Source organism: Chelonoidis abingdonii, chromosome 14 (assembly GCF_003597395.2).
Source record: "Chelonoidis abingdonii isolate Lonesome George chromosome 14, CheloAbing_2.0, whole genome shotgun sequence".
NCBI classification, from domain to species: Eukaryota; Metazoa; Chordata; order Testudines; family Testudinidae; genus Chelonoidis; species Chelonoidis abingdonii.
In genome coordinates, this window is record NC_133782.1 from 3,977,132 (window position 1) to 4,002,972 (window position 25,841).

The 25,841-nt window shown below is 41.0% G+C and overlaps 2 protein-coding genes across 6 annotated transcripts in view; one reads left to right on the forward strand and one right to left on the reverse strand.

Moving 5' to 3' along the window:
• Positions 1–2,137, reverse strand: part of STMN3 (stathmin 3) — a 40,684-nt gene extending 38,547 nt beyond the window's left edge. Inside the window, exon 1 of one of the 2 annotated variants that reach the window (XM_075072172.1) lies at positions 1,714–2,137. The gene's annotated coding sequence lies outside the window, so the exon portion shown is untranslated. The remainder of the gene's footprint in view (positions 1–1,713) is intronic. The other variant, XM_032766353.2, reaches the window with a different exon arrangement.
• Positions 2,138–2,204: 67 nt separating this feature from the next.
• RTEL1 (regulator of telomere elongation helicase 1) overlaps positions 2,205–25,841 on the forward strand; it is a 118,728-nt gene continuing 95,091 nt past the window's right edge. For 2 of the 4 annotated variants that reach the window (XM_032766496.2, XM_032766500.2), the window contains exons 1-13: positions 2,218–2,384; positions 4,173–4,289; positions 6,993–7,191; positions 7,571–7,664; positions 8,678–8,759; positions 10,079–10,139; positions 11,576–11,651; positions 12,297–12,381; positions 14,576–14,641; positions 21,415–21,568; positions 22,037–22,075; positions 23,910–23,988; positions 25,004–25,101. In XM_032766496.2, coding sequence (XP_032622387.1) covers positions 4,188–4,289; positions 6,993–7,191; positions 7,571–7,664; positions 8,678–8,759; positions 10,079–10,139; positions 11,576–11,651; positions 12,297–12,381; positions 14,576–14,641; positions 21,415–21,568; positions 22,037–22,075; positions 23,910–23,988; positions 25,004–25,101 — 1,135 coding nt within the window. In that variant the 5' untranslated portion in view covers positions 2,218–2,384; positions 4,173–4,187. Of the gene's footprint in view, positions 3,050–4,172; positions 4,290–6,992; positions 7,192–7,570; positions 7,665–8,677; positions 8,760–10,078; positions 10,140–11,575; positions 11,652–12,296; positions 12,382–14,575; positions 14,642–21,414; positions 21,569–22,036; positions 22,076–23,909; positions 23,989–25,003; positions 25,102–25,841 lie in introns of all 4 variants that reach the window. The other 2 variants (XM_075072174.1, XM_032766489.2) reach the window with 2 other exon arrangements.

Sequence of the window (25,841 nt, forward strand, 5' to 3'; positions counted from 1 at the left end):
TAGAACTAGAAAGGACTCTCAAAGGTCATTGAGTCCAGTCCCCTGCCTTCATTAGCAGGACCAAGCACTGATTTTGCCCCAGATCCTTAAGTAGCCCCCTCAAGGATTGAGCTCACAACCCTGAGTTTAGCAGACTAATGCTCAAACCACTGAGCTATCCTACCTTCCCAAACCAATTTTTTGGGAGCTCAAATGTTGTATTCTTGGGTTCACCCCAAAGGGCTCACCTTTTCAAGAAAGTCTGAGCAAAATCAGTTTAACAACTTTTGAGTGGAACACTGGGAGGGAACGCAGGAACAGGTGGGAAAAGAATGTTTTGTTTTCTATATGTTCCATAAACTCAAAAGAGGTGAAGCTAGAAATTTTAAATCTTACATGTTTTGTTGATCTCATTAAGGCTTAAAAGTCACAGCAAGTTTAAACAGTTTAGTTGATATATTTAAAATTAAAAATGTTGTGTATCTACATTATATTTTCTGTATTCACCCTAATGATGCATTCTTTAAGAACTCCCCAGTTAAAGATACTCAGCTCTGCAAACCAAATATCTCTGCTTCATGGAACATACAAACTCTGTTAAGGATGACTGAATTATGGCAGCCTGGGTTACTGAAGGCTAAATTAAGTACAGATAAATTAAGCATGCTCCGTTAACTATAGTTTTGTTATGACTGCAGGAGTTGGGAAACTGGAGTTTTTAAGTTCTGTATGGGAATAATTTGTACAGACCCAGCCTTAAAGTGAACTGTACACAGGTAGCTCACTGACATAATAGTCAAAGTTCAGGCACTCTACAGCCCAGATGCCTGACTTCAATGCAAAGACAAGCTTGCCAGGCAAAGCTGTAATCTTCCCCTAGTTGAATACCTCCAGAAAAAGAATTTTACTGACGCTGCCAGCAAAGAGGTCAGAGGTTTGCTTTTATCTAGATTTTCAAATATTGGATGAAACATTATTTAGGGTACTTCTGTATAGACAATACCATATGTGTGATTGACTAGACATTGATAGCACCTGTGATTGGCTAGAAATGGATGGCATCTGTAAGTTTTTGTGGCACCTCTATATGAGAGCATGTCCTGTTTCTTGTCTATAGAACAGCTGTCTAGTAGTATGGAGAAATTCAAAATCATCATCAGTATTAGCCCGATGATTTACAGGGAGGTGTACTGGACAAGCTCATATTATCTTCTTATCTCTAGCTTCTATGAGTACATGAAATACAAGACAAATCTGGGAATCTAATTAAAGCACGTCTCCTTTTTTTACATACATGTACAAGTCACTGGACTCTTAGTGGCCCACCTAGACTAACCTACCTATCCAAAGTGACTCAGGAATGCATTATGAGCATATACATCTGAGAAAAGCCCTTGGTCTGAGTCACTGTGATTCCACTTTTCAGCGTGGTAGCGTGTTAGTCTGTATCAGCAAAAAGAACCAGGAGTCCTTGTGGCACCTTAGAGACTAACGAGTTTATTTGAGCATCTGCTTTCGTGGGCTAAAACCTGGGGGACTCCTCGCTTTTTGAGATTCCGCTGCAGCAGTTCCTGGGCAAAGGCAGAGACAAGGCACTAACGCCAGGGAACTGAAAGTGGGCGGAAAACAAAGGAGTTCCACATCCCCCACTAAGACAAGCCGCCTGGCAGATCGCAGGAGCATTCCGGCTGCAGACACCACACCGCTCAACGCCACGACGTGACAACACGATACCTGGAAGAGGGCGCGCAAGGATCCTGCACGGGCTGACACGCCTCACACGCACACCCCTAAGACTCAGCCACCCGAGGCGGGGCAGGAGCAGCCCGCCCGCCCAAAGCAGAACCGCGCGTGGGAGAGAGATGCTGGCCAAGGCCAAGTTCCGTGGGGCCTTTGAGGTAAGGCTGAAGAGCCGCTCAACCCCGCTGGGGCTCGTCAGGGAGGTGCCTGAGAGGAGCCAAACCGCCTCAGAAGGGGTCGGGTTCATTCGAGCACTTGGCTCCTGCCACTGAGGCGAGCAAAGGACACCCCCAAAATGGCGTCGCTCTACTAGGCACCTCCCGGGCCAGGCCCTGGCCGCTCGCTTCCTTCCCGCCACGGGGTTTGTCTCCCCGCATCCCCCTAGCAGTGACCGCCCGTTACGTCAGCTCAATCCCGCGGCACAGCACCCCACCCCGCGCGACCAGCCCTCGCGAGAGCAGGACTGGCGGGACCGAGCAGGCGGAAGTGACGCACAGTATGACGGCGGGCGCCGGTCTTGCGAACGCTGGAGCGGGAGGGACGGCGTGAGCCATTGACTAATTGCTCCGGGCTTGGCCTCGTCCCTGGGACCGCTGCCGCTAGCGCGGGTTCTGGCTCCCCATGTTGTGCTAGCTCGGCCGCTGCGCGCCCGCCGTGTTTCCATGGTAACCGGCGGAGCAGCGCCCTCGGGATCCCATCACGGCCCCCGACCCCCATTAGGACCCGGCCGCCGCGGCTCTGCGCCTCTGGCGGGCTCGTGGGGGTGTGAAGCCGGCTCCTCGGGGACGGCCGCGTGTGCGGCTTCTCAGGCCCTGTCTAGGCAAGGGACCCGCACGCCTTGGCATTGAAGTCTTTCTTTCCTGGGCGTGCAGAGCCTCTGCGTGGATCTGCTTATTTCAGCTCCCGTGTGGCCCATGGTAATTTAACCTGAGCTGATTAGGAGTCAGGTTAAGGTTTCAACCCATGGGTGGTGGCCCCCTGAGAGTCTGCAGACTATGGCTGAGGGGGTCTGCAAAAAGCTGTGCTTACCAGTAGTTTTCAGTCTGGGGGGGTGGTCACCTGGGGGTCCACAGACTATGTCTAAAATGTCGATAGGGCACTGCACCTCCATTTGAAGGTTTTTAGGGGTCTACAAATGAAAAAAGGTTGAAAACCGCTGGCTTAGAATGACTACGCTAGAGGGGTACAGCTAGGGTGCTAGGGAGGCGACTCACGCTGTTCCTGAAAGTGCTGAAATGTCTAATATTCCAGGAACATGTGAGTGGTTACCCTGTACTGTGCGGTATTTGTGCTGCTGCAGTACCATAGTATAGATCCATCGATGTAGGAAGTAAGTGTTTTTCCATCAATCTAGTTAATCCACCTCTCCAAGAGGCGTTAAGTAGGTCTCTGGAAGAATTCTTCCCTTGATCTAGCTGTGTCTATGGGGAGGGGGGTTAAGTCAACCTAATTATGTTGTACAGCGCATGAAATTTTTCACAACCCTAAGTGAAGTACATAGGTTGACCTCATTTTTAGGTATAGACCAGGCCTGAAGAGGCTACCCTTTAAGTGACACAAGAGGGACTGTGCAGATTTTTGCACTCGTTTAAACCAACAGCTTTAGTCAAATCAGTGCAACTTTTTCATGCAAGTAAGGCCTTGTGCAAAGTACTTACAATACATGTGCACACTTAGGAGATGAAAAAGTATGAAATTTGAGACAAAAGTGACAAGATCCCAGGACTTGCATGGGCAAGGCTGCCGGAAGTCTGTGCAATTTGAATAAGGAACACTTTAAACAAACAACAACAAAAAAAAGTGAGATTTAAAATGTTTGAGATGTAAATAGCAAAGTTCTTCTAGAAACAGATCTTCGAAGTGAATAGACAGGACGCACTCTCCCAAAGCAGGGAGACTTGACAGGACTGAGAGTATTTGAGGTGACCAAGTCATTTATGCTCTCTGTGTTTAACATTAAACTACATGCACCTCTCCCATGCTCTGGATAGTCATAACTCTAAATTGACAGTATCAGTTTATTTACAGTTTCCAATGATGGACTGCCCATTCTATTCCACTAAAAGCCTCCTAACAAACATAAATAGAATAATAAATTTGGCATATTCCGTGGCCGCATTAGTGGTGTGATTCTACAAAGAGTGAAGTTTGTGAATAACTTTACTCCTGTGAGTAGTTGCATTGCATGCATTGGACTACTTCCAAGAGTGTGCTTAGATCTTTGCAGAATTGGGCCCTAAATCCTGCTGAACTTCGTAGCTGTTGTAAGTAGTGATTTGCTGGCAATGTTGTTGAGTGAAAATGAAATGACAGTACTCTCATCTACCATGTACATATAATTTCAATGGATTTTAATGAGAAGTTGCAGTATGTACATATTTAGCATATATGCTTCTTGTTGTGTGTTGTAAATTATACGTGATAAAGCATGCTCTTGGTTTCTGTGCTTTCAGTGTGTAAGATAAAGTATGACCAAGATAACATTAAATGGCATCACAGTGGACTTTCCTTTTCAACCATATAGATGTCAGGAGGAATACATGACTAAAGTGCTTGAGTGCCTCCAGAAGGTAAGCACTGGGAGAGGTTATAGTAAATTTCCAGCACTGGTCAGGTGGACTCCTTTGGGATCCATTTGTGTTGGGGAATGGGTGGGAAGGACGATTTAGGATTTGGAGTGTAAGTGTTTCCAAAATAATTCCTTCTACCTACAATGCAGTTTTACTGTGTCAAGTGACAGGTTTTACCTGTGATCAGGTTGAATTATAATCATGTCACAGAGCCTGGTCTTTATTGGGCTTTAGCCCAGGGTTCTATATCGTGTTTGTAACACAATTTGATTCCGTCCACAAACAGTACCAGGCCATGATACAACACCGTACCTCAAGAGGGTGAAATTTATAATGTAGATTTTTTTTTTTTGGCAGGAGTGTGGGGGAAAGAGGTTCATAACTGTGAGGATTTCTCGGTCATAGGGGGCCTGATCCGAGGCCAAGAGCAAGCCCTTTTATTTATTTAAAAAATAAAAATAAAAAATCAGTTTGGTTGTTTTAAGCGAAATGAACATGAAAATAAGTCGACTAGCATATCAGATGTTTTGAGGGTATTGTAACATTTAAAGGCTCTTTGTGTAGCATGGCGGGTAAGTGGTTTTTGTAACGTGAAAAAAATATTCAAAATGGTTGTGCACTAACCTTTTCCCTTGTGATTTACTGTGGAATTTTAATTCTTTTCTTTATCAGAAATCACAGTTTGTAGAAGCTACAATGCAATTTATGTAAAAGGTTATCTTTAGGGCCCTACCAATTTCATGGCCATGAAAAACTTGTCATGGACCGTGAAATAAGCCCTCTCCTGTGAAATTTGATCTCCCCAAAATCAACTGGGTTGAGGAGGGACTGGACCTGTCCTTCCCCTGCATGGCTGTTATGGGGAGAGATCAGACCGACTTCCACAGGCAGCACAGAAGTGAGGGTGTGCGTTGCAGCAGCTCCAGAGCTGGACTCCGGACTGCTGGCCTCTATGGCTCTTGACCAGGCTCAGGGCACCTGAGTTCTGGGGCTTCTGCTCCTTCTCCCCCATGGCTCCTGCCCAGGGTGCTGCCCAGCACTGGGGAGATCGAACCTACCTCCACCTCCAGGAGCCTTCTCTAGCTGCAGTGAACTCTTCAGCTGCTACTTTCAGAGCTGGGGTCTGAAGGTAGCACGGAAGTGAGTATGGCAATCCTGCAACCCCCCTTCAACAGCTTTAGAACACCCCACCCCTCACAATCCCCTTTTGGATCAGGACCCCAGTTACAACACCTGTAAACATCTGAAATCATGAAACTGAACAGTTTTAAGACCACCATGGCTGTGACACTGACCAAAGTGAATTGTCAGTTTGATAGGGCCCTAGTTATCTGGTTTGCAAACTGCGAAAGGAGACTCACAATTTGAACTACTAATGAAAAAATACCTAGTTTTTCTCCTTTCTTGTCCATATACCCTCTGCTTTCCACTCCACCAGACTTTATTTTTAATTGTACGTATTTTTTAGCATGCAATTAAAAAAAAAAACAATGCCAGAAATGTTAAAGTGTTAAATCTTTTGGCATAAATGTAGGTAGGTTTTTCTTCCCTCTCTCCGAAACTTGGAAAAAGAAAAGAAAACTAAATAAGCAGTCCTTATGTTCATGCAATCTGTCCTTAATTTAAAAAAAATGATGGTGTACTTATGGTATTATATACTTGGCATTTCCAGAATATAGTCTTAGTGACTGTCAAACAAATAAGGAAATGCTTTCCAAAATACTGATTATTCTTTGCCTGGAGTGCCTAACGTAGTTTTTCTGAGATTCATTTTCGTTGTTCCACCCTGTCCAAGACCTGAGCTCTTTTGTGGAAGAGGAGAAGTTTTACTCTCCATGACACTCCAGCATTCAGCCTCACCACAGCTGCAATGTTAGTTGCTTAGTAGATCCCCACTGATGTTGGGATGTAAAAGCAGATATCATTTTAAACCTGTTTTATGAATGGCCTTTTATAGTGTTTAGGCATAATTTGCCCTGGCCAATGCATAACCCAGGCATAAAAGTTTTAAAACAAATTGCATTCTGTAATGTCTAGTCTACAGACATAAGATATTTAAAAACAAGTCATGGTCACAGTTCTTTCTGGTGTAAGCCATCTATACTGCATGATTCAATCTTGTGATGTGGAGTGTATGTTTAAACTATTAGCTTGCTTAGCAAATCAGTCACCATGTATAGTCTTACAATCATTTCCAATTTTAGCCTAAGGCAGCAGCTTATATTTTCCTTTATTTTAACCTAAAATTTGTCATGTGTTAAGCAAAGTGTGGAGAATTTCTGTGCTAATTAAAGGATAAAATAGTCCATGAATCTGTGTTTTAGGTTGAAGTAGTGGTTTTTTACCCACAAAGTGGATCTGAAGAAGTGGTTTTCTACCCACGAAAGCTTATGCCCAAATAAACCTGTTAATCTTCAGGGGGCCATCAGACTCCTCGTTTTTGTGGATACAGACTAACACGGCTACCCCTCTGATACTTGACTGGGGTAAAAGCTCTTACAGGTTGTACCTCTATGTGGCACCTTTTACAGGCTTATAAGAATGTACATATGTGTTTCTAGTGGAAGGTATATCATGCTACTTAAATCTGTACAGTAATGTGATTATTCTTTTCCTGGGAAAATACTATACTATAAGTTGATCAATGCTAGGCAAATTTCTGAATTGTCCCCAAATTTTCCTCCCTTCTACCCCAACATTAAGAAGGTGAATGGCATTTTGGAGAGTCCCACGGGTACAGGGAAGACATTGTGCCTCCTCTGTGCCACTCTGGCTTGGCGGGAGCATTTTAAAGATACCATCTCAGCACGGAAAATTGCACAGCGAATGAGTGGAGTGGAACTCTTTCCTGACAGACCCATGTCGTCCTGGGGTGATGCTGCCAAAGATGCTGAAATCCCAGGTAAATGTCCCAGCAAGCAGGCTTTGACTGGTATACGTGGTTGGGAACCTTGAAGGAATAACAGGGGATGATTAGTATTTCTTTTATCATCGTCATGTACCTGTGAATGTCACAATGGCATTATTTAACAGCTAAAGCATTATTTCACACTTACCTTTTACTGATGTTTCACATAACCTTTCTCCTTCTTACAGGGCAGTAAAAATATCCACTTAGCTCATTTCCTATAGGTGAATAGTTGGATTGTTAATTCTTTTGCTGTCTTCATAAGCCACGCTGTTACCATAGCACTAGCTGGGGAAAGCAGGCTAATGATATCTTTAGTTCTTCCTTCTGTTTAGTGCTAATAACTTTTTTTCTTTTTTTCTCCCTTTGGCAGCTTATTACACGGATGTTCCTAAAATAATTTATGCCTCCAGAACCCATTCTCAGCTTACTCAGGTCATCAGTGAGTTAAAGAGCACAGTCTACAGGTACATACACATTAAGAAAATGCTTTTCAGTCAGAGTAAAAGGGTAGAAACCCAGTCATTTCAGGTATTATTTGCATTGTGTTGGATGACTACATATCTGATGATGTATCCCTTGGAATGCAATTCTCGTAATGCAGATGGATGGAAACTGAACTTCTCTGACTTACTGTGTAGCTTTTCCCCATACTGAGGATTGTGCTTCCTATTCCTTTTCCTTTTCTCACTCCTATCCCAAAGTTTCTTGTATATAATCCCCTTTACTTCAAAAGTTCCTTTGTAAAAGTATGGTTTTCTAGATGGTTTTTCAGTCAAGCCTGTGAACTTTTTTATGTATGAAAAGAAATGTGCTTCATATTTTTCCTCAGAGAGAGATGGATTTTTCAGTTTATCTGGGTTAATATAGAATATCTTGCTTGTATTCCTGCCAATGGTGCTGTTTCATGTAGCTCCATGGTTCTGGTTTTTTTAATTTGTCAGTTAGTAACCACTTGCATATGTGTATGGATATATCTTTTCAATTAACAAAGGTATTTTGAATGCTTGCCTTCAGCGACAGCTTCTGCAGTAAATTATCATTAATCCAGTCTCCCTGCTATCTCAAAAATAGATTATGGTGCGAGAGGATTCTTTTTTAGGTCCATTGTATTTAGATTTGGCATTATAATGGGATCTAGATTTTGTAGGGGGGGCTTTTTGAGAGAGTTGACTAAAAGCTACTATTGGTTACTCCCTGCCCCGTCAAAATAATTTCATTTATGGATGTTTAAGACTGAGAATTTATTGCTGCTCCAAAAAAAAAAAAAAAAAAAGTGATGTTATAGATGAGAAATGTAGCTGTTGAAAAGCCTTGAGATTCCCAAATTTCTGACACCCGCTTTCTTCCCAGCCAACTTTCACATTTGAAATACTTGACTCAAGCTAGCAACATATGTGTTCAAAAGTCTGTTTTTTTCTCGTCCTCCCCCCCCCCCTTTTTTTTTAATACCAGCTATTTGTGTGTTTTGTTTAAATAGGCCAAAGGTGTGTGTTTTGGGCTCCAGAGAGCAGCTTTGTATTAACCCCGAAGTTAAGAGGCAGGAGAGTAACCACATACAGGTAAGAACGCAACAGTGAAGTTGTGCACATTTCATATGTGTAAGTGACTGTATCTTGGTTTTAAGGCATGTAACTCCTAACGCTGAAGTTCATTGCAATCCTTGGCAAAACTCAGAGGTATTAGTTGACCGTACAGTTGGAGTGCTATAGAAAGTTTGTGTTCTTGTCCTGCTCTGTTAGTGAAGAATTAAGTTCTGGGATTTACCTTTTCAAGAGGGGTTGTGACTGTGACTGGTGAGAGCATGTGAATTAGTTTTCTGCATTCAGCTTCCAGTCCTGCCACTTGCTTGCCAAGTGACCCAGGGCAAGTAGTTTAAAATGACACCATCAATTCAAAAATCATGCTCCTGATAGAAAATGTTTTACCTACTGTTGTCTCATGTAATGTTAAGGACTACCTTAGCTGAAAAAAGACCAATGGGGAAAAATAACTGAGTGGTCTGTCACTTTCCTCGTGTTTGTTTGAGTGTTCTGTATACCAATAGGGAAGGGAAGAACACTGAGAGGAAAATCTGATTGTAAAGCTGCAAAAATTGGCCCAGGGATTTGTAGGCAGGTGTAGGCCCTGCAGTGATGTTTGATTCATTCCCTGAAATTGACTAAATTTCAAATGGCCGGTGTCCCTTTTCTCTCTGCCTTAGTTTTCCTTATTTTTAAATTGGGTTCAATACTACTTCCCTTACATGGTCTAATGTATGTAAGGCACTTAAGTCTTTATTTGAAAGGTGCCATAGAAATTCAACATACTGGTGATGCTCAGAGGATTTTTTCCCCTTTTTCTTTGGCAGGACAACTTGTCGGTATCCCCCTGTTTTGATTCTCGTTGTTGATGATCTGGTATGCATTGCTTCTAGCTTGATGCTCAAAAGACATGCTGCATTTCTGCAGGCCCTCTTGGTATCTGAATAAAGAGGCAGTATTAGAAGGGTCTTAGAGGGGCAGGTGGATGCCCCTGGGGAGGGACCTGTCTATGGGAAGTATGGAGGCGTAATGATGGCTGTACAACAAAAATCCTAGGAAATGGAGAAATTTAGGAACAAATGGCAGCCTCTTTATGAAGGAGCCCAGTGAAGCCATATGTTTCGTAGGCTATGGATTATAACCTGATCTTACATTGTGCTTGGTTGGGGTAGATGCTGCACTGTGATCAAGGTCTGCAGAAAATGTGAGAAGAAGAGGGATTGTTTTTTTAGAGAAACCTTTCCCCATTCCTTATTATGCTGAGCTGGTGTCACTGAATATGTTCATTTACCCTGCCCCTCCCTCCACAGCCTTGAGCCAGCTGTGTCTTTGTGCCTGAAATGTGCTTTGTCTTGCAGATCCACATGTGCCGAATGAAAGTGATGGCTCGTACTTGCCATTTCTATAACAACGTGGAGGGTAAGTTTGGCTGTGGAGGCAATGCCCTGATTTTGGGCAGAGAGATACCTGGCCAGTAGATGGGGAAGTTGAGAAGGAATGAGAGGACCCATCGGCACCTGAATGTATGCATGTACATTTACTTTTAATAGGTTTTTAAGCTAATGCTTAGGAAAGGTACAGGGTTGATATCCCTGAAGGCTGAAATCTTTTTAATTTGTCCACAAAACAGAGCAAGAGCAGCAGCAGTGCAAATTATCCATATAATCCCAGCAATATCCCTCACTCTTGAACTGGAGAGGTCCTTCTAGGAGTGAGAGGGTATTTTGTTCTACATGCCCATTCAGCTCTTGGCCTCTTTGCTGTGTCTGCTAGCAATTGAGCTAAATGAGAAAGTCGGTTTGGGGATTTGGATCAGACCACAAATTAATATCATGTTAGTCACCAAACAGTTGTCAGCACTACTGAACTGCAACTCAGCAGAGAACCAACATGCTATATGATACACAGTGTGAGGGAGCAGGGAGGAAGTAGCCAAGGAGTCTGCTGGTGTGGGATGACAGACCCCTTGTCTTCAGGTGCAGATAGTTTTAAATATCCTTGCAGAACCCCTGTTCAATAAACTGTATGTGCTTATTGTATCCTCTGAAGGATGATGGCTGAGTTGACTGTGCTAGGATTCAAACCTGTGGTTCTATATATTTTAAGATGAAGCTTAGACTAGTAAACTGTCATCCTGAATTTTTACTAATACGCACACACACAAACAGTTCTTCAGCACAAGACCAAGTTAAGGAAAGGATAGCAGTTCCTCTTGCCTGAGTGAATTATAAGGCATTTGAGTCATTGAATTTTGGGTTGCAGGAACTGAGCAAACCAGAAATTAGGTTAGGACTGAACCATTGAAAAAATTATAGCACCAACATGTGTATTAGCTCACAAACTATCATCTACACATGTTGTGGCTTATTATGAAAAATGTAATTAAGAGTTAAATCAATAGATGTTCACATTTTCTTGGAGCCTGGCCTGGAATTTGGAAGCAGCAGGGCCAGGTTTCATAGAATAATAGAAATTAAAGATGGAAAAGGACCTGCTAGGTTACATCTAGGCCATCCCAAGAGGTCCAGTGCAGGATTATTTCTTGTAATATGAACATTAGGGTAAAAATCAAACACTATTTATAAAACAGTTCTCCATGGAGTGAATGGAACAAAATAGTTGACTGAAATCTTCAAATGCTAATGCGTGTTTGTCTGAAGCTTGTGCAGCTGGAGTATTCGATGCTGGTGGAGCTACAGAGAATAACCTCAGGCCTTAGTTTCAATCCAGGGAATCAAGATAAGAGACTTTGATAGAATCCAGTGAATGTGGAGCGAAGTACAGTCCCCACATGTGGTTATGTTTATGTAATTATTTGCTTCAATTTCTGTAACTGTTCATTCTCTCCTTCACAGAGAAGAGTACAGAGAAGGAACTGACCAACTCCATCTTAGATATTGAAGACTTGGTTAAAAATGGAAACAAGCACAGGTAAAAGTTCCGCACTGGCCTCCTTGTTCTGGGGAATCCATTTGTATGAACTTAAAAGTTCCAGATGAGCAGCAATGACAAGAGTCGAGTAGTGATGTGTGCAAAGAACTCTCAAGAAATCCATCTCTGCACTGAGATCTTAATGCCACTTCCTAGAGCTGCTGGTGTATTTGAGTCCTGATCTGCTGCAGAGACCAGATAGTGATTGCAGTCAAGCATACCTGAGGAGGAACTGCCGATTATGCAGGTGATATGGTGGTTTTATGAGGTGGATGAGACCACACAATCTCTTACCACTAAAGTTTTAATTATCTAATCCAACATTGAATCCTCGTCTTCAGGGGAGAAAGATTAGTGCATTAACCACTAAGCCACCTCATTTTTCCCCTGTTAGGTGTCTGGGTCTGTGTTTTGCTGGGCTGCACAGTTAAGTGTTGAGTCTGGCATTCCTTGTCACTGAAGTATAAATAAGAAGGGCCCACAGGGATAAAGTGAGGCATCTGCCTTGAGATCTAATGTTCCAGTCATTAAAAAGCTGTTCAGAAACCTTTGAGAGCCTGAAACACAGTAAATGAAGGCTGAGAGCACTTTAGTCTCTCTCTGGATATTATTTTATAGTTCATACTTTTTTTTTTTTTTTAACAGAGTTTGTCCTTATTATCTATCTCGGAGCCTGAAGCAGCAAGCAGATATTATTTTTATGCCTTACAACTATTTACTAGACTCAAAGGTAACATTTTTATTTTTAAATTCAAATTTTTTTTATTGATCTTTTTAATCAGATTTTAGTGGATATGCCAAAAAGAATGTGCATAGCAAGCAAGCTCCTGAGGTGGTACACTTCAAAACTAGCTAAAACACTGCACAGAGTACATGAGGCAAAACTTCATAACCTAATTCAAATCAAGAACCTTAAAGATGGATGCTTGCACATCTTGCTCTTTGAATTTCCTTCTCCTCTACAATCAAGGAGTATGGGTTTTTTGGTTTTAACAGGAGCTCAATATCATTTAGTCAGTGGAATTCACCCTGCAAGGCACAAAATTCCCTTTCATTGTTTGTGTTGGTCATACAATAAACAATTGGCCACTGACAGAGGACAGGATACTGGGCTTGATGGACCTTTGGTCTGACTCAGTATGGCTGTTCTTATGTTCATAAAGAAAACTAAGTTATATCCTGACAATCTTTTTGACATACCTTGAAATAAGTATCTTTTGAAGAGTTACCTCCATGATAGTAAAAGACACCAATCTGTGCTATTTACCTGTAGTATGAAAAGTGATGTTTCTTTACATTTAAATATTAAGAAAGACACCTGTGCAAGGCTCCAGGTGCCCTAACATCCAATTAATATTATGACATATCCTAAGCAACTTTATACGATCTGGTAGTCATCTCAAAAACAGCTCCTTTCCACCCCTCTTTTGGCCCAGGCCGCATTCCCTCAGTCGTCTTCAAAAATCCTGTTGAATAGATGTCTTTTGCAGCATGACCAGAAGGTCACCAAATTTGGGCAATTTCATATCAAGGTAGAAAGCAATTTCCAGAGTTCCAGGGCCCTCACAGAGAATGCCCTGCCATTAGTCTCTTCTCTTTATAATGTTGGTAATCCAGCTTGAGACACCTCTGCTGACAGCAGTTGTTACAGTATGATGCGAAAAGAGAGGCAGTCTTTCAGGTAGGCAGTTCCCAGGCCATTCCATCTTAAACTTGACTTAGAGATCAGTGGGCAACCAATGCAGATCCCAGAGCACTGATGTCTTGTGCTTCCTGCAAGATGCATTGTTCAATAAGAGAATGTCCGTTGGTTTCTTATGTAGTGCCTTTATAGAAATCTAAGAGTGGAAGGGACCTCAAGTGATCATCAGATACAGCCCTGTGTGCTGAAGCAGGACTAAGTAAACCTAGACCATCCCTGAGAGGTGTTTGTATAACTTGTTGTTGAAAACCTTCAGCGATGACAATAATTCCACAACCTCCCTTGGTGTAACCTTTTCCAGTGCATAACTATTCTTATAGTTAAAAAGTTTTTCCTAATAGCTAACCTAAATTTCTGTTGCTGCAGATTAAGCCCATAATTTCTTGTCCTATCTTCAGTGGACACTGACAACAGTTTATCCCCATCCTCTTCGTAAGAGCCCTTACCATATTTGGAGAGTGTTATCAGGTCCCCCGTCAGTCATCTTTTCTCAAAACTAAACGTGCCCAGTTTTTTAAGCTTTCCTCATAGGTCAGATTTTCTAAAGCTTTTATCATTTTCCTAGCATTCCTCTAGACTCTCTCCAGTTTGTCCGCATCTTTCCTGAGGGTAGATGTCCAGAACTGGACACAGTACTCTGGTTGAGGCCTCACCAGTGCTAAATAGAGCAGGCTGATCTGTAGTCTGTCACAGAGTATCAAAGTGAGCTAAAGATGAAGAGAATATTAGGAAATGAATTGACAACTTTATAATTGTACTGCACATAATACTGTGGGTGTGTTCTCTTTTTGCAAAGATGACAAAAAATATATGTGGAAAGTACGACAAAAAGAGAAATTGGAATGAATTATAATTCGTTAATGCATCCCTTAAGGTATTAATGTTATCTTCTTTCTTATGCATGTGAGCGCCTCTGTTTCACCTTTTGGCCCCCAGTCCCACTCCTTCACAAGACAGACGGCTGTTATACATAAGATGGACCCATGATGTCATCTAACTTTTAGCACAGGTGTATGACCTCGTTCTTACCTGTAGAGGACACATTTATTATCATCTCCATTTCAAGAGAATATGTTGCAGTGTAAGCTGCCAGAACTGTTTTGCTTGCCACATTCCATAGTGAATTATATCCCTTCCAAATTCTCTCATGGTCCAGTTCACCAAGCTGTGTCCAAAGGCCATGTTGCTATCTCACCCATGTCCCCTTTGTTTTTGCTTTTAGAGCCGGAGATCACACAACTTAGATCTGAAAGGGACTGTGGTAATACTTGATGAAGCTCACAATGTGGTAAATTATATCTGTTTTTTTCCCCTACCATTTCCGCTTCCTCACCCAAACACAAAGCCTGACCTTTGTAGGTTACTTGTACCAAGGCGAAAGCTACAATAAAAGAAAGTATTTCAGCTGCTAATATGATCAGTTTAGAAAGGTAGTTATTAAGTATACATTTGCGACTCCATCTATGTTGAATTGTGAGTTGGTTTAGCTAATGCTAAGATTCATGCAGAAAACAAATATCTGTAGCAGTACACCTTCTACTCTCCATCTATAATTATGTGATCAGTTAGGAAGCAAGGATTCTGGTATTGCTCCGTCGTCTTCTGTCATGGGCTTCACACTTCTGTAAGTGATTGAATCCCCAATTTCTGATACCAAGGATTTAAATAGATGTAATACAATCAGTGCAGCTTCTTACATTGTGTCCATCACTGAATGTGTATTGGTTATAGAGTAAAGAGGACACGTTACAGCAGTGATACTCGGATGGAGGCTTGTGAGCCGCAAATGGCTCTTTAATGTGTCTCTTGTGGCTTTTTGCAGCACACGATATCAAAACTGTGTAATTTGATTATTAACCAGTCTGAGTTATTAACCAATCAGGATGCCTTTACTATGTTATTAACCAATTGTAGTTGATAAAATAATACTTGGTCAGTCATTTTGCTGTGAGAATTATATGAACTCAGTATGTCCCCTGTCCTACTGTTTATATATAGTATGATAGTAAATGAAACAATGAATTCATACTACTATGGCTCTTTTGGGTAATGTTCGTTGTTGATTTGGTTCCTGAAGCATGAAGGGCTGAATATCACCGCATTACAGGTAAAACGTTTACATAATGAAGAAGTAGGATGGATTATTCAAACCAGTGATTAAGCCTAGGGAGCAGACAGAAGAGTTTATACTCAGCAGTTTATGCTCAGTGCTAGATATTGCAAACCTTTTTGAAAGACGTACATTTACAGTACAGCAGAGCCCCTGAGTAATACTGTGCTTGGCAGAACTGTTATTCACTGTTCTTGTGGAAGAGTTTCTTGCACAGCCTTATTGCTTTTCTGAAGCAATCCTGGCAGATCTTTGGATCAGCTGGGAGCTGGCACCAGGGATTTTAACCCCTTCTCTGCTGGAATGTACAGGTCGCTAGTTTCCTATGGCATGTTATTCAGATGACTGCAGAATCAGGAAATTGCTAGGTACTTCATTTGGCAAGCAGCCCTGGAGCACCTGGCTTGTTTGTTATATAATTGGTGATTAGAAGTGAAGAAGTGATTATTAGTGAAGAAACTGAACAATTCTTACCATAGTAGTCTGATCCAGTTCTGGCTTTTCAGGTGTTTGTGTTGCAGTTGGAAGAGATGTGGAATTTTATTTGCTTACTGAATAACTAACCAGATTTGATCATTCTGGTTCTTATTGTCAAAAGTGCACAGAATTTCTGTGATTGCTCACTCAGGTATTGCTGCGCTTAGATATTTAGGTGTGTGCCTAACTAGTACATCTGTCTAAACTAGTCGCTTGAACATACAGCTGCAGTAGCTGCACGTGCAAATTAGATGTATGAAAAGCATTTCCAAAACATTTTGGAAAGAAGGGTTCTGGGTCTAGAATGGTTCGGCTTCTATGGAATGTGAACTCCATGATGAAAGTATTAAGTCTCTGCTAGCAGTGGGTACTCCCACCTTGCAGAGTTGTAGATGGAAGCTGGAAAAGCAGGCTCTGGTGTACTTTCATGTACTTTATTGCAAACAAAGCCCTCCCCCCAGGCACCGCACTGCATTGTATTCGTTCTGCTCTGACATGTTGGGCTATCTCACCTTTAAATGCTGGATAGCAGGTGAGTGTCTCAGCAATGATAGAAAATCAGACTTATTTCACAAGCATATTTGTTGAGTTGTTGTTTTTTTAAGAACAAAGAAACAGCTGGTGGCCTCTTTCAATAGGAACTCTGTAAAGGAAAGATTGGATTCCTGCTGGAGCATCCTCCTCCTATCAAGAAGATATCCGAAGGTGTTGCATTACAAGATTATACCCCTAACTGGCTCAAACACTAGTTCAGTGCTTGGATAATGAAGTATAAAGGAACTCTTAAAATGTGGCCCCTGATCTGCCAAATTACACCACTCTGAATTTCTCTCTGGCAGCAGCAATGTTTATTTACTAGAGTGCCTGTTCTTGCATTGTTGTCTATTTTGCTGCAAAATGGCTGCTAGAAGTGGAGGATGTTTGGCCTGAAGTAGGTGTAGAAATTATTTTTAGTGTTGGAATACTATATTTGCTTCCTTAATCAAAATAGCCCTTTCCATTAAAAAGTGAACTGGGTTCCCACAGAGCTTTTCCTCTTCACAGTATGTTATAAGTCTTAGGGCCTGTCTACACAGGGAAATTGACTGAAATAATTATTCTGGAATAATCTGTTTTGCTTACCCTGTAGACACTCTTTGTAGGGGCCTTGGACAGTGGTGCCCCTCAATCCTCTTATTCTTTTCCTGTGGAACATAATAGTCAAATCTCCTGTGGGCTGTAATACTTTATTCTAATTTTGCTTGATGGGCTTAGTGTGCAGGTAGTGTTGGTGACTTGTGCTATGCAGGAGATCAGACTAGATGATCTGGTGGTCCCTTCTGGCCTTAAATTTTATGACTCTATTCTAGAATAAAAGTGACTTTTATTCCAAAATATAACATGCATGTGAGGAGCTATTCCAATATAGTTATTGTATAATAGCTTATTCTGCATCTCAGTTTTCCCATGTAAGCAAGTACTTACTATTTCTCACAGCTGGGAGGAAGGTTAATACCATCTTCATTTTATGGATGAGGAATCTGGGGCAGAGAGGGTTGTGACTTGGCCAAGGCGACAGAGAAGTATTGTCAAAACTAAGATTAGAATTGAGGAGTATTCAGCCCATTAGACCACATCGCTCATGTAAGATTATTCAGTTCCCTTCTCCATAGTTGATACTTATTTTCTTTATTTGTGTGTGTGTGTGTATATTTAAATCTAAGATGGCATGTTTGTATGTTGTATTTTATCCCTCTACCTTGATTCATTACTTGCTATTTTAGATTGTAAAATCTTGAGTGCAAAGGACTGCATCTTCATATATGTGTTGGTCTAGTGGTATGATTCTCACTTGTGTGAGAGGTCCCAAGTTCAAATCCAGAACAGGTCCTCCAAAGGACAGGAATGTTTGTTTCCTGTAAAATTTTATGGAAGCAAATACTTTTGGTCTAGAAGAACAAGCACATACACCACAGAGTATGAGAGAGGCTGATGAGTTATTGGACATCCAGATTCAGGAAGCATTGCTACCCCAGATTAAAGAAAGGAAGAAATTGGTCACCAAAGGATATTGGGAACCGGAGAGGAGACTTGGCAGTTTGTAACCATCAGAGGCAAGAAGTTCAGGTGCATTCTACATGGCTGAAGGCAGAAGAGGAGGGGCAGGCCATGACCACCAGATAGAATCAGTCCAGGAGGAATTCCACATAAGTAGAAGAATCTAATAATAATCATGTTGATGTCTTTAAACCACAAGTTGAGGAATTCAGCAGCTCAGACAAGAGTCAGGGTTTGTTACAGGAGTGGGTGTGTGAGACTCTGTGGCCTGCGTTGTGCAGGAGATCAGACTAGAAGATCATAATGGTCCCTTCTGACCTTAAAGTCTATGAGCATAGAAACTGAGGATATCATCTGTGAAGATGCAGCTGGTCAAATGAAACAAAGTGCTGTACAGGACATACCTGTGGTTGGCTGCTCAGCCCAACCCACAAAACAATCAAATGTACCCACAAAGAGATCTCCAACCACCAAGAAAGACAGAAAATCCTCCTTGGGAATTCTGAACAAAGAACAACAACATCATCCTTTTCAAAGGAGCAGGCAGAAAACGGGATGGTGTGCTGTCTTCATGGAGCAAAGACACCAGATGTGACTTGAAGATTGGATAGGCTTCTGAACTCAGGAGGCAGAGATCCACTGGTAATAATGCATAAGGCATTAATGATGCTGTTTCCTGAGGTACCTCATAGATCATAGATGACTTCAGGGAACTCGGAAGGGTACTGCAGAAGAAGAATGCTCTTGTGATCTTTTCTGAAATCCTTTGTTTGCAATGAGCAAGGGAAGACAAAAGGCAGAAGACTTTAGAAGTAAACCGCTAGCTAGGTAAATGGCAGAAAGATTAGGTTTTGTGAAACATTGGTCCACCTTCTGTAGGGATGAGGGGAATGTCCACTTTGCGTGGCCTCTATCTCAGTAGAATGGGAACCACTCTTCCAGGCTACAGGCTGGCTAGACTTGACAGGGAGGGCATTAAACTAGCAAAAACGGGATGGTGAAATGGGAGAAGTAGTAAGCACTCAGTTACAAAAAAACATGATGTTGAGAACAAAGTTAATCAAGGTACCAAGAGAGATGAACTGAAGAAATTCTTTTTGTCTATATACCAGTATTAGGAGCCTGTGTAGTAAAAAAGAGAAATTGGAATTGCTTATTTGAGCATAAATTCAACTTAGTAGGTGCTACTGGAACTGGGTGGGATGGTTTGCATGATTGGAATGCTAAGTCAGTGGTTTTAACCTATTTAAAAGGTTCAAGTGGGCAAAAGGGGAGGAGTAGTGGCATGGTATCAGCAGTGGCATTATCTGTTTGTGTCACTGACAAGTCAGAAGCAAATTATCTTGAATGCTTATGTATCAGTGTCCTAACAGATATAGCACAAGATGGGTTACCAATTAGGGATGTAAATATTGTTTAAGAAGTTAACCATTTAAATGATTAAAATTACATTGTTTAACCAGTTAATCGATTAAAGGGAGTGGGGCTGGGGTTGCTCTGGCCAGCCTGGGGCTGGTGGTTAACTGTAAGACTGATGCTTACCAGTTGACCATTTAAAATTTTACATACCTAGTACTAATTTGGTTCTGCTACAGAACACCAAATCACCCTAAGGAATAGATTGACCATCTCCTCGAGTGCCTAACTATAATGGATAGGAAAAAAATTGCATTATCCTGGAGGACTTCAATCTGAATAACATGCTGGGATTCCTGTGCTGCCAGTACTAAAATGTCCTCAGAATTTGTAAATATTATAGATGACAATTTGCTAACTCAAAACTTGTTGCATCCCAAAAAGGGGAATTGCATTCAGGAGTTTTAAAGGAGCTGACTGCTGAGCTCTGTGGGATCATTAATGTTGATTTTCAATAACTCCTGGAACATTGGGGAAGTTTCAGAAGACTGGAAGAAAACTAATGTGCTAATATTTAGAAAGTGTGAAAATGATTACCGGGTAATTACAGGCCTGTTATCAGTCCCAGGCAAAGTAATGGAAAGGCTGGTACAGGACTCAGTAAAGAATTAAAGGAGGATAATATAATTAGTGCCAACCAGCATGGGTCTGTGGAAAATAGATCTTCTCAAACTAACTTGGTACCTTTCTTTGATGAGATTACAAATTGGTAATAGAAGTGATGTAATATATTTAGACTTCTGTAAAGCATTTAACATAACAGAGAACATTTTGATTAAGAAATTAATTATACAGAATCAAGTAGCACACATTAAATGGATTTAAAACTAGCTGACAGGTCCCAAAATGTAATTGTAAATAGGGAATCATCATCAGGCATGTGGGTTTCTAGTGGGGTCCTGGAGGGATTCATTCTTGGATTTCTTCTATTTTATATTTTTATCAGTGACCTGGAAAAAAACACAAAATCATGACTGATAAAGTTTGCAGATGAGACAAAGTTTGGGGAAATTGTAAATAATGAAGGGGACAGGTCCCTAATATAGAGTGATTCAGATCATTTGGTAAGCTGGGTGGAAGCAAACAATATTTGTTTTAATATGGCTAAATGCAAAGTGATACATCTAGGAACAAAGAATGTAGGCCACAATTTTATGTTTGGGGAATCTATCCTGGGAAGCAGTGACTCTGAAAAGTGGAAGGATGTTGAAAAATTGGAGTTCAGAGAAGAGCCACAAGAACAATTAAAGGGTTGGAAAATATGCCTTATAGTGAGAGACTCCAGGGAGTTTAATCTATTTAGTTATTGAAGAGAAGAATGTTACCTATAAGTGCATACATTGAGAATGGAAATTTGATAATAGAAGGTTCTTCAATCTAACAGACAAAGTTATAACAAGATCCAGTGGTTGGAAGTTGAAGCTAGACAAATATAGGCCTTGTCTACACTACCGTGGTAAATCAACATAAGTTACACTACTTCAGTTACATAAATAATGTAATTGAAGTCAACGTAGCATAGGTCGACTTACCACAGTGCCTACCCCGTGCGTTGTTGATGGGAGATGCTCTCCCGCCGACTTAACTTACTCTTATCAGGGAGCTGGAGTACTGGAGTCAATGGGAGAGTGCTCTGCCATTAACTTAGCGGATCTTCAGCAGACCCACTGAATTGACACAGCAGCTCCTATCTATAGGTAAGTGTAGATATGGGCTAGGACTGGAAATAAGTTGCAGTTTTTAACAGTGAGGATAATTAACCATTGGAACAATTTACCAGGGGTTGTGGTGGATTCTTTGTCACTGGAAACTTAAATCTAGACTGGATGCGTTTCTAAAAGCTATGCTCTATTTCAAATGTGAATTAGTTCAGGGAAGTCCTATGGCCTCTGTTGTATATGAGGTCAGACTAGATGATCACAATGGTTCCTTCTGACCTTACAATCTCTGAAGTGCTCAGTACACCCAGTGCAATATTAGAATGCAAATAACATTAAATTCTGTATTTCTTGGAATTTCAGGAGAAATTGTGTGAAGAGTCATCTTCTTTTGACTTGACTCCCTACGACTTGGCGTCAGCCATGGATGCTATAAATGTGGTACTGGAAGAACAAGCGAAAGTAGTTCAACAAAATGAAATCCATGCTGAATTCAATATGGAGTTTGCCAGCTCAGGTGTGTTGATAGCTAGGGGCTAATGGTTTGCAAGGGATGTATGGGGTGGCATTGTCAACAAATCTGGAAAATAACTGTTTCTCTTAGTCAGTCCCTCTGAGGTCAAATCTGGGTGGTGGATAGATGGAACTTTCTACTTGGCCAACATTGTTGCTGTTCTTCTAACTTATGGTAACCAAGCACATCAAGTTGTAACCAAATCTTTTACCATGAAATAAGGGATCAAGGAGGTGAAAAGTAAATAGAATACAAAATATGTAGTTGTATGACTGCTTGAGTCTAGCCTTCAAAAACTGTAATATCCAGAAAGGCAGTTGGCAATAATAGTCTTTCCTGGAGAAATGAAAAATGCAAGTTGAAAAATTGTGAGAAAGTTGGGATTAAGTTAAGAAGCAGTTGCCTCAAATGCTGAACACTTCATCTAATCCCTGTGTAATTAGGAGTGAATTGTTTTTCCTTCTCAAACAGGACTGAACATGGAGCTTGAAGATATAGCAAAGATAAAGAGTAAGTACCATTTCATCTGTGTTAAATTATCTCAACAAAATTGCTTTTGATACAATAGGAAAAAGAGGTGCTCTGGGAAATAATGGTAAATCAACCTCATGCGGTCTTTCTATGGCACCCTTTGACGTTTGTCAGGCACATAGGTGAAAGCTTCATAGGGGACGGTCTTCTATTTATTTTAGAGAGAAATTTTGTCAGGTGTTCTGGTCCTTTGAGCAGTCAGCCTTTTTCAGCAGAGCTGAGAGGTTTGTATAGCTGAGAGAAGAATGCCTCCTACGGCTCGTCATTTTCGCCATTGTAGGGACTTTGCAAATTTTGTAATCCATCTCTCTTTTGGTGGAACATTGGTTGTACCACTCTGCTGCAACGACAGTTCTGCCAGCCAGCAGCTGAATTTGTACTAAAGAATTTGACCTTAAATAACATTTTTCATCCCACCAAAAAAGAATACATGTTGGAATAGAAAAGAACTTTGCTGGCAATAACAGAGCAGCTTTTTGAAAATTGATCCAATAGCATCTTGATTCTGGGAACACTTCCACAGTGTTTGAGGAAAAGTCGTTAATTTGTAACCCCTGCAACAGTGATCTGTCTTCTGTTGCTCATGTTGCTGGGCAGTGCGAGGTGAGTTTAAGATCTCTAATCCTGAGTTATGGCGTTAGGAAGTAAGTACAATGGAAATCCTGATAATGTTTTTCAGCTCAGCAGGGCAGAAAACTTCAGGGTCCCATACATTACCAAAGTGGTCCAAGGTTGTGTTAAATGGGGGATTTTGAATATTCTTGTTGCCAATAAATATTTTCAAATGCTTAGTTCCACAGTTCCGTCCTACAACTTCAAATTAATCACAGAAATTACTCGGCATGGCTTAGACAATATTTGAACTGTTTAGATGAGCTGTTCATATTGCTGTTTTTGCCTGTTTGTGGGGTGCTCACTTAATCAGAATACTTCCTTCTAATAAGCCAGCAGGAGATCAGCAATGGTAGTTCAGAGAGTCATAGAATAAGGTGGCATGTAAAATCTCAGTTTACTGTGTAATTGGTTGTCCTCAGTATGAAGTTCACTGTTATGAACAGGCAGTATGAGTCAATGGATAGAGCACTGGAGTGAGACTCCGGAGAAACATCAGTTCTATTCCTGGCTCTGCCACTGGCCTGCAGGGTGACATTTAGCAAGTTACCTCCATGTGCCTTAGTTTCCCCATCTGTAAAACGTGGATATTCACCTCCTTTGTAAAGTGCTTTGAGATTCACTGTTAAAAAGTGCTATAGAAGAGGTAGGTATTATTATGCCTTGTTTCTCTTATCTTGTTTCTCCCATGGTTTCATAAGCTTCATCTCCTAGGCTCAGCTATACAAAATGGTGACCTGCCACTGAATTAAAGAGGTCTTTAGTGAAATAAATTTGCAAAGGTGTCAGAGTGAGTGAAAGATTATATATTTATTAAAATCTCACATAGTAGCAAATTCTCTTAGATGTGAGGATCCCTTGTAAATGCAAGGAAATAGGCAAACGTACATATGTTCTATTCTCCTACATAGATTTTACATCACAGGGATGTTGTGAGACTTAATTAATTAAATACTTACAAAGGGCTTTTGGATGATAAGTGGTCTATAACTATAAGGTCATAACTATAAATGTTAAGAAGTTTTAAAAATTAAACATTTGGAAAAACTTAAAATGTATATTTCAGCAGTTTTTAAAGTGTCAGATTGGTTACACAAACATGATAATAGCTAGGTTTAGGGGGAGGAACTAGATGACTATCTTTGTAACAAAGGCCCTAACAGTATAAATTCAACTGTTTTCTCCTTTGATTGCCTTAAAGGAATTCTTCTTCAACTGGAAAATGCTATTGATGCTGTGCAGCTGCCAGATAATGGAAATGGGGTCACTAAAGAAGGGAGGTAGGTGCCAATTGGTGCTCTGAGATTGTATTATCCTCCTCATTAGTGTGACTGTACGTTAGGAGAAGAGACTTCTGGCCTAATGAGACTGTCTCCAATGTGAGTTTCTCCTCCAAAGTTCCATATGAAAGTAGCACCGTGCTCTGAAATAGGAAACCTCTGGGACAGCAAGTGGCAGTAAGTGTTTAAAAGGTATACTAGTTGTTAGCATTAGTCATATTACCCTAGCTCTGAGAATCAGCTTTTATTACGTAACTTTATTCAGTGGCTCCCCATAAGATGTTCCCCACTGTACTGGCTTTCATGGTATTTCAGTAATTTGTTATGTTTTAAACTCTGAAGAGCATTTCAGCCTCTGATTATACTAATTATGAAATCTATCAAATGTGACCCTAAATCAGTTGACCCCATGCCTTTAGGAGTAGCGAGTAGTTTGTTTATTATATGATGCTTTCAATACAGTATTATCCTACTGTGATTGGGATTTTGCTCTTTAGCCTCTCATTGTTTAGTAATGGCAAGGTCTAACCATATTGTAAGCTGGAAACTGCAGCTCCTATAAAAATAGTAACTTAAAGTTTGGAAGGTGTAGCATGGAGCGTGTACATGAATAATAGGGTATATTGAACTGGATGGTGGTCTTTATTTGTTTCCGTCAAATGCTGGCTTGTGAAATACTGATTCATATTAAGGTACCAGTGTAACTACGTTCTGGTTGAGGTACTTCAGGCTCTCTACAGAACTGTTTGTAAACCAAAGGAAATTGTGTGTTGTAATAAGGTGTGCATGAAAAGTAATTGCAGATGATGTGGTGGTGAAGGTCATTGGGCTTTCAAACAAAAATATCCCAGCATTATCTCAGTTAATCTTGTAACAAAGTAGTTACTACTTTTATTTACCCTTATCGCTTATGGAGAAGGGAATACAGTGAACTACAAGGGCAAGGTATTGCTGTTACTAAATGTAGGGTTATTTGCAAAGTTTGTCCAATTGTATTTTTCTTCTTGAATTGCAGCTACATCTTTGATCTGTTTGCAGAGGCCCAGATCACATTCCAAACCAAAACTTCCCTCCTGGAGTCGCTGGAACAGATTGAACAATTTCTGTCAGGCCGTGAGTGTAAACCTGTCGCCATGGCTACTATGTATAGTTCTGTAAGTTACAGATGACGGCAAATGGAAGCTTCCATATTTTGGGGGCATAAATGAGGAAGGGAGAATGAGCACTATTCACATAATGTTCTTCCTGTATTCCCTTTGCATGGGAGCAACATTAATTGTGCCATAGGCTTGTGAAAAGGCAGTTAAAAGTGTCCACCCACTCACCTCTGTCATAGTTTCAGCAAGTGGAAAACTGACAATTTGAAAATTGTTTATTCTCAAATGCCTGTTTACATGCATAGTCTGCAGGATCTCTGAGTGCTTCGCTGATATCAGGAAAGCGATTTTGCAGAACTATGTATGCTACCTTCTTAACTGGGCAGTAATACTCAGTGGGAAGTGGTCAGGTGCCTGTAAGGGGCGGGAAGCCTTATTACTCCTAGAAGGGAAAATGGCATAATGTTCCCTTTTGAAATACCTTATAAACAGCTAGTATCCAGCCTCTCCAGATTCTCAGTTTAGAGAACCTCCATTGAGATTTTGTCATTGATTATTAATGTATGTGAGGGGTATGAAAGCTAATTTACATTACAACTTCTCAGTGCATGGCGGAGATGGGACAAAATATTATGAAATCGTCGTGTTCTTGTTGCACACCAAGCTGTGCTGGCAATGTGCTGGTTTAGTTTATTTTTTTGTTATCCAATGATGTTTTTGAGCCACTTTATTCATAATCATTGTGGTAGTGAGTGA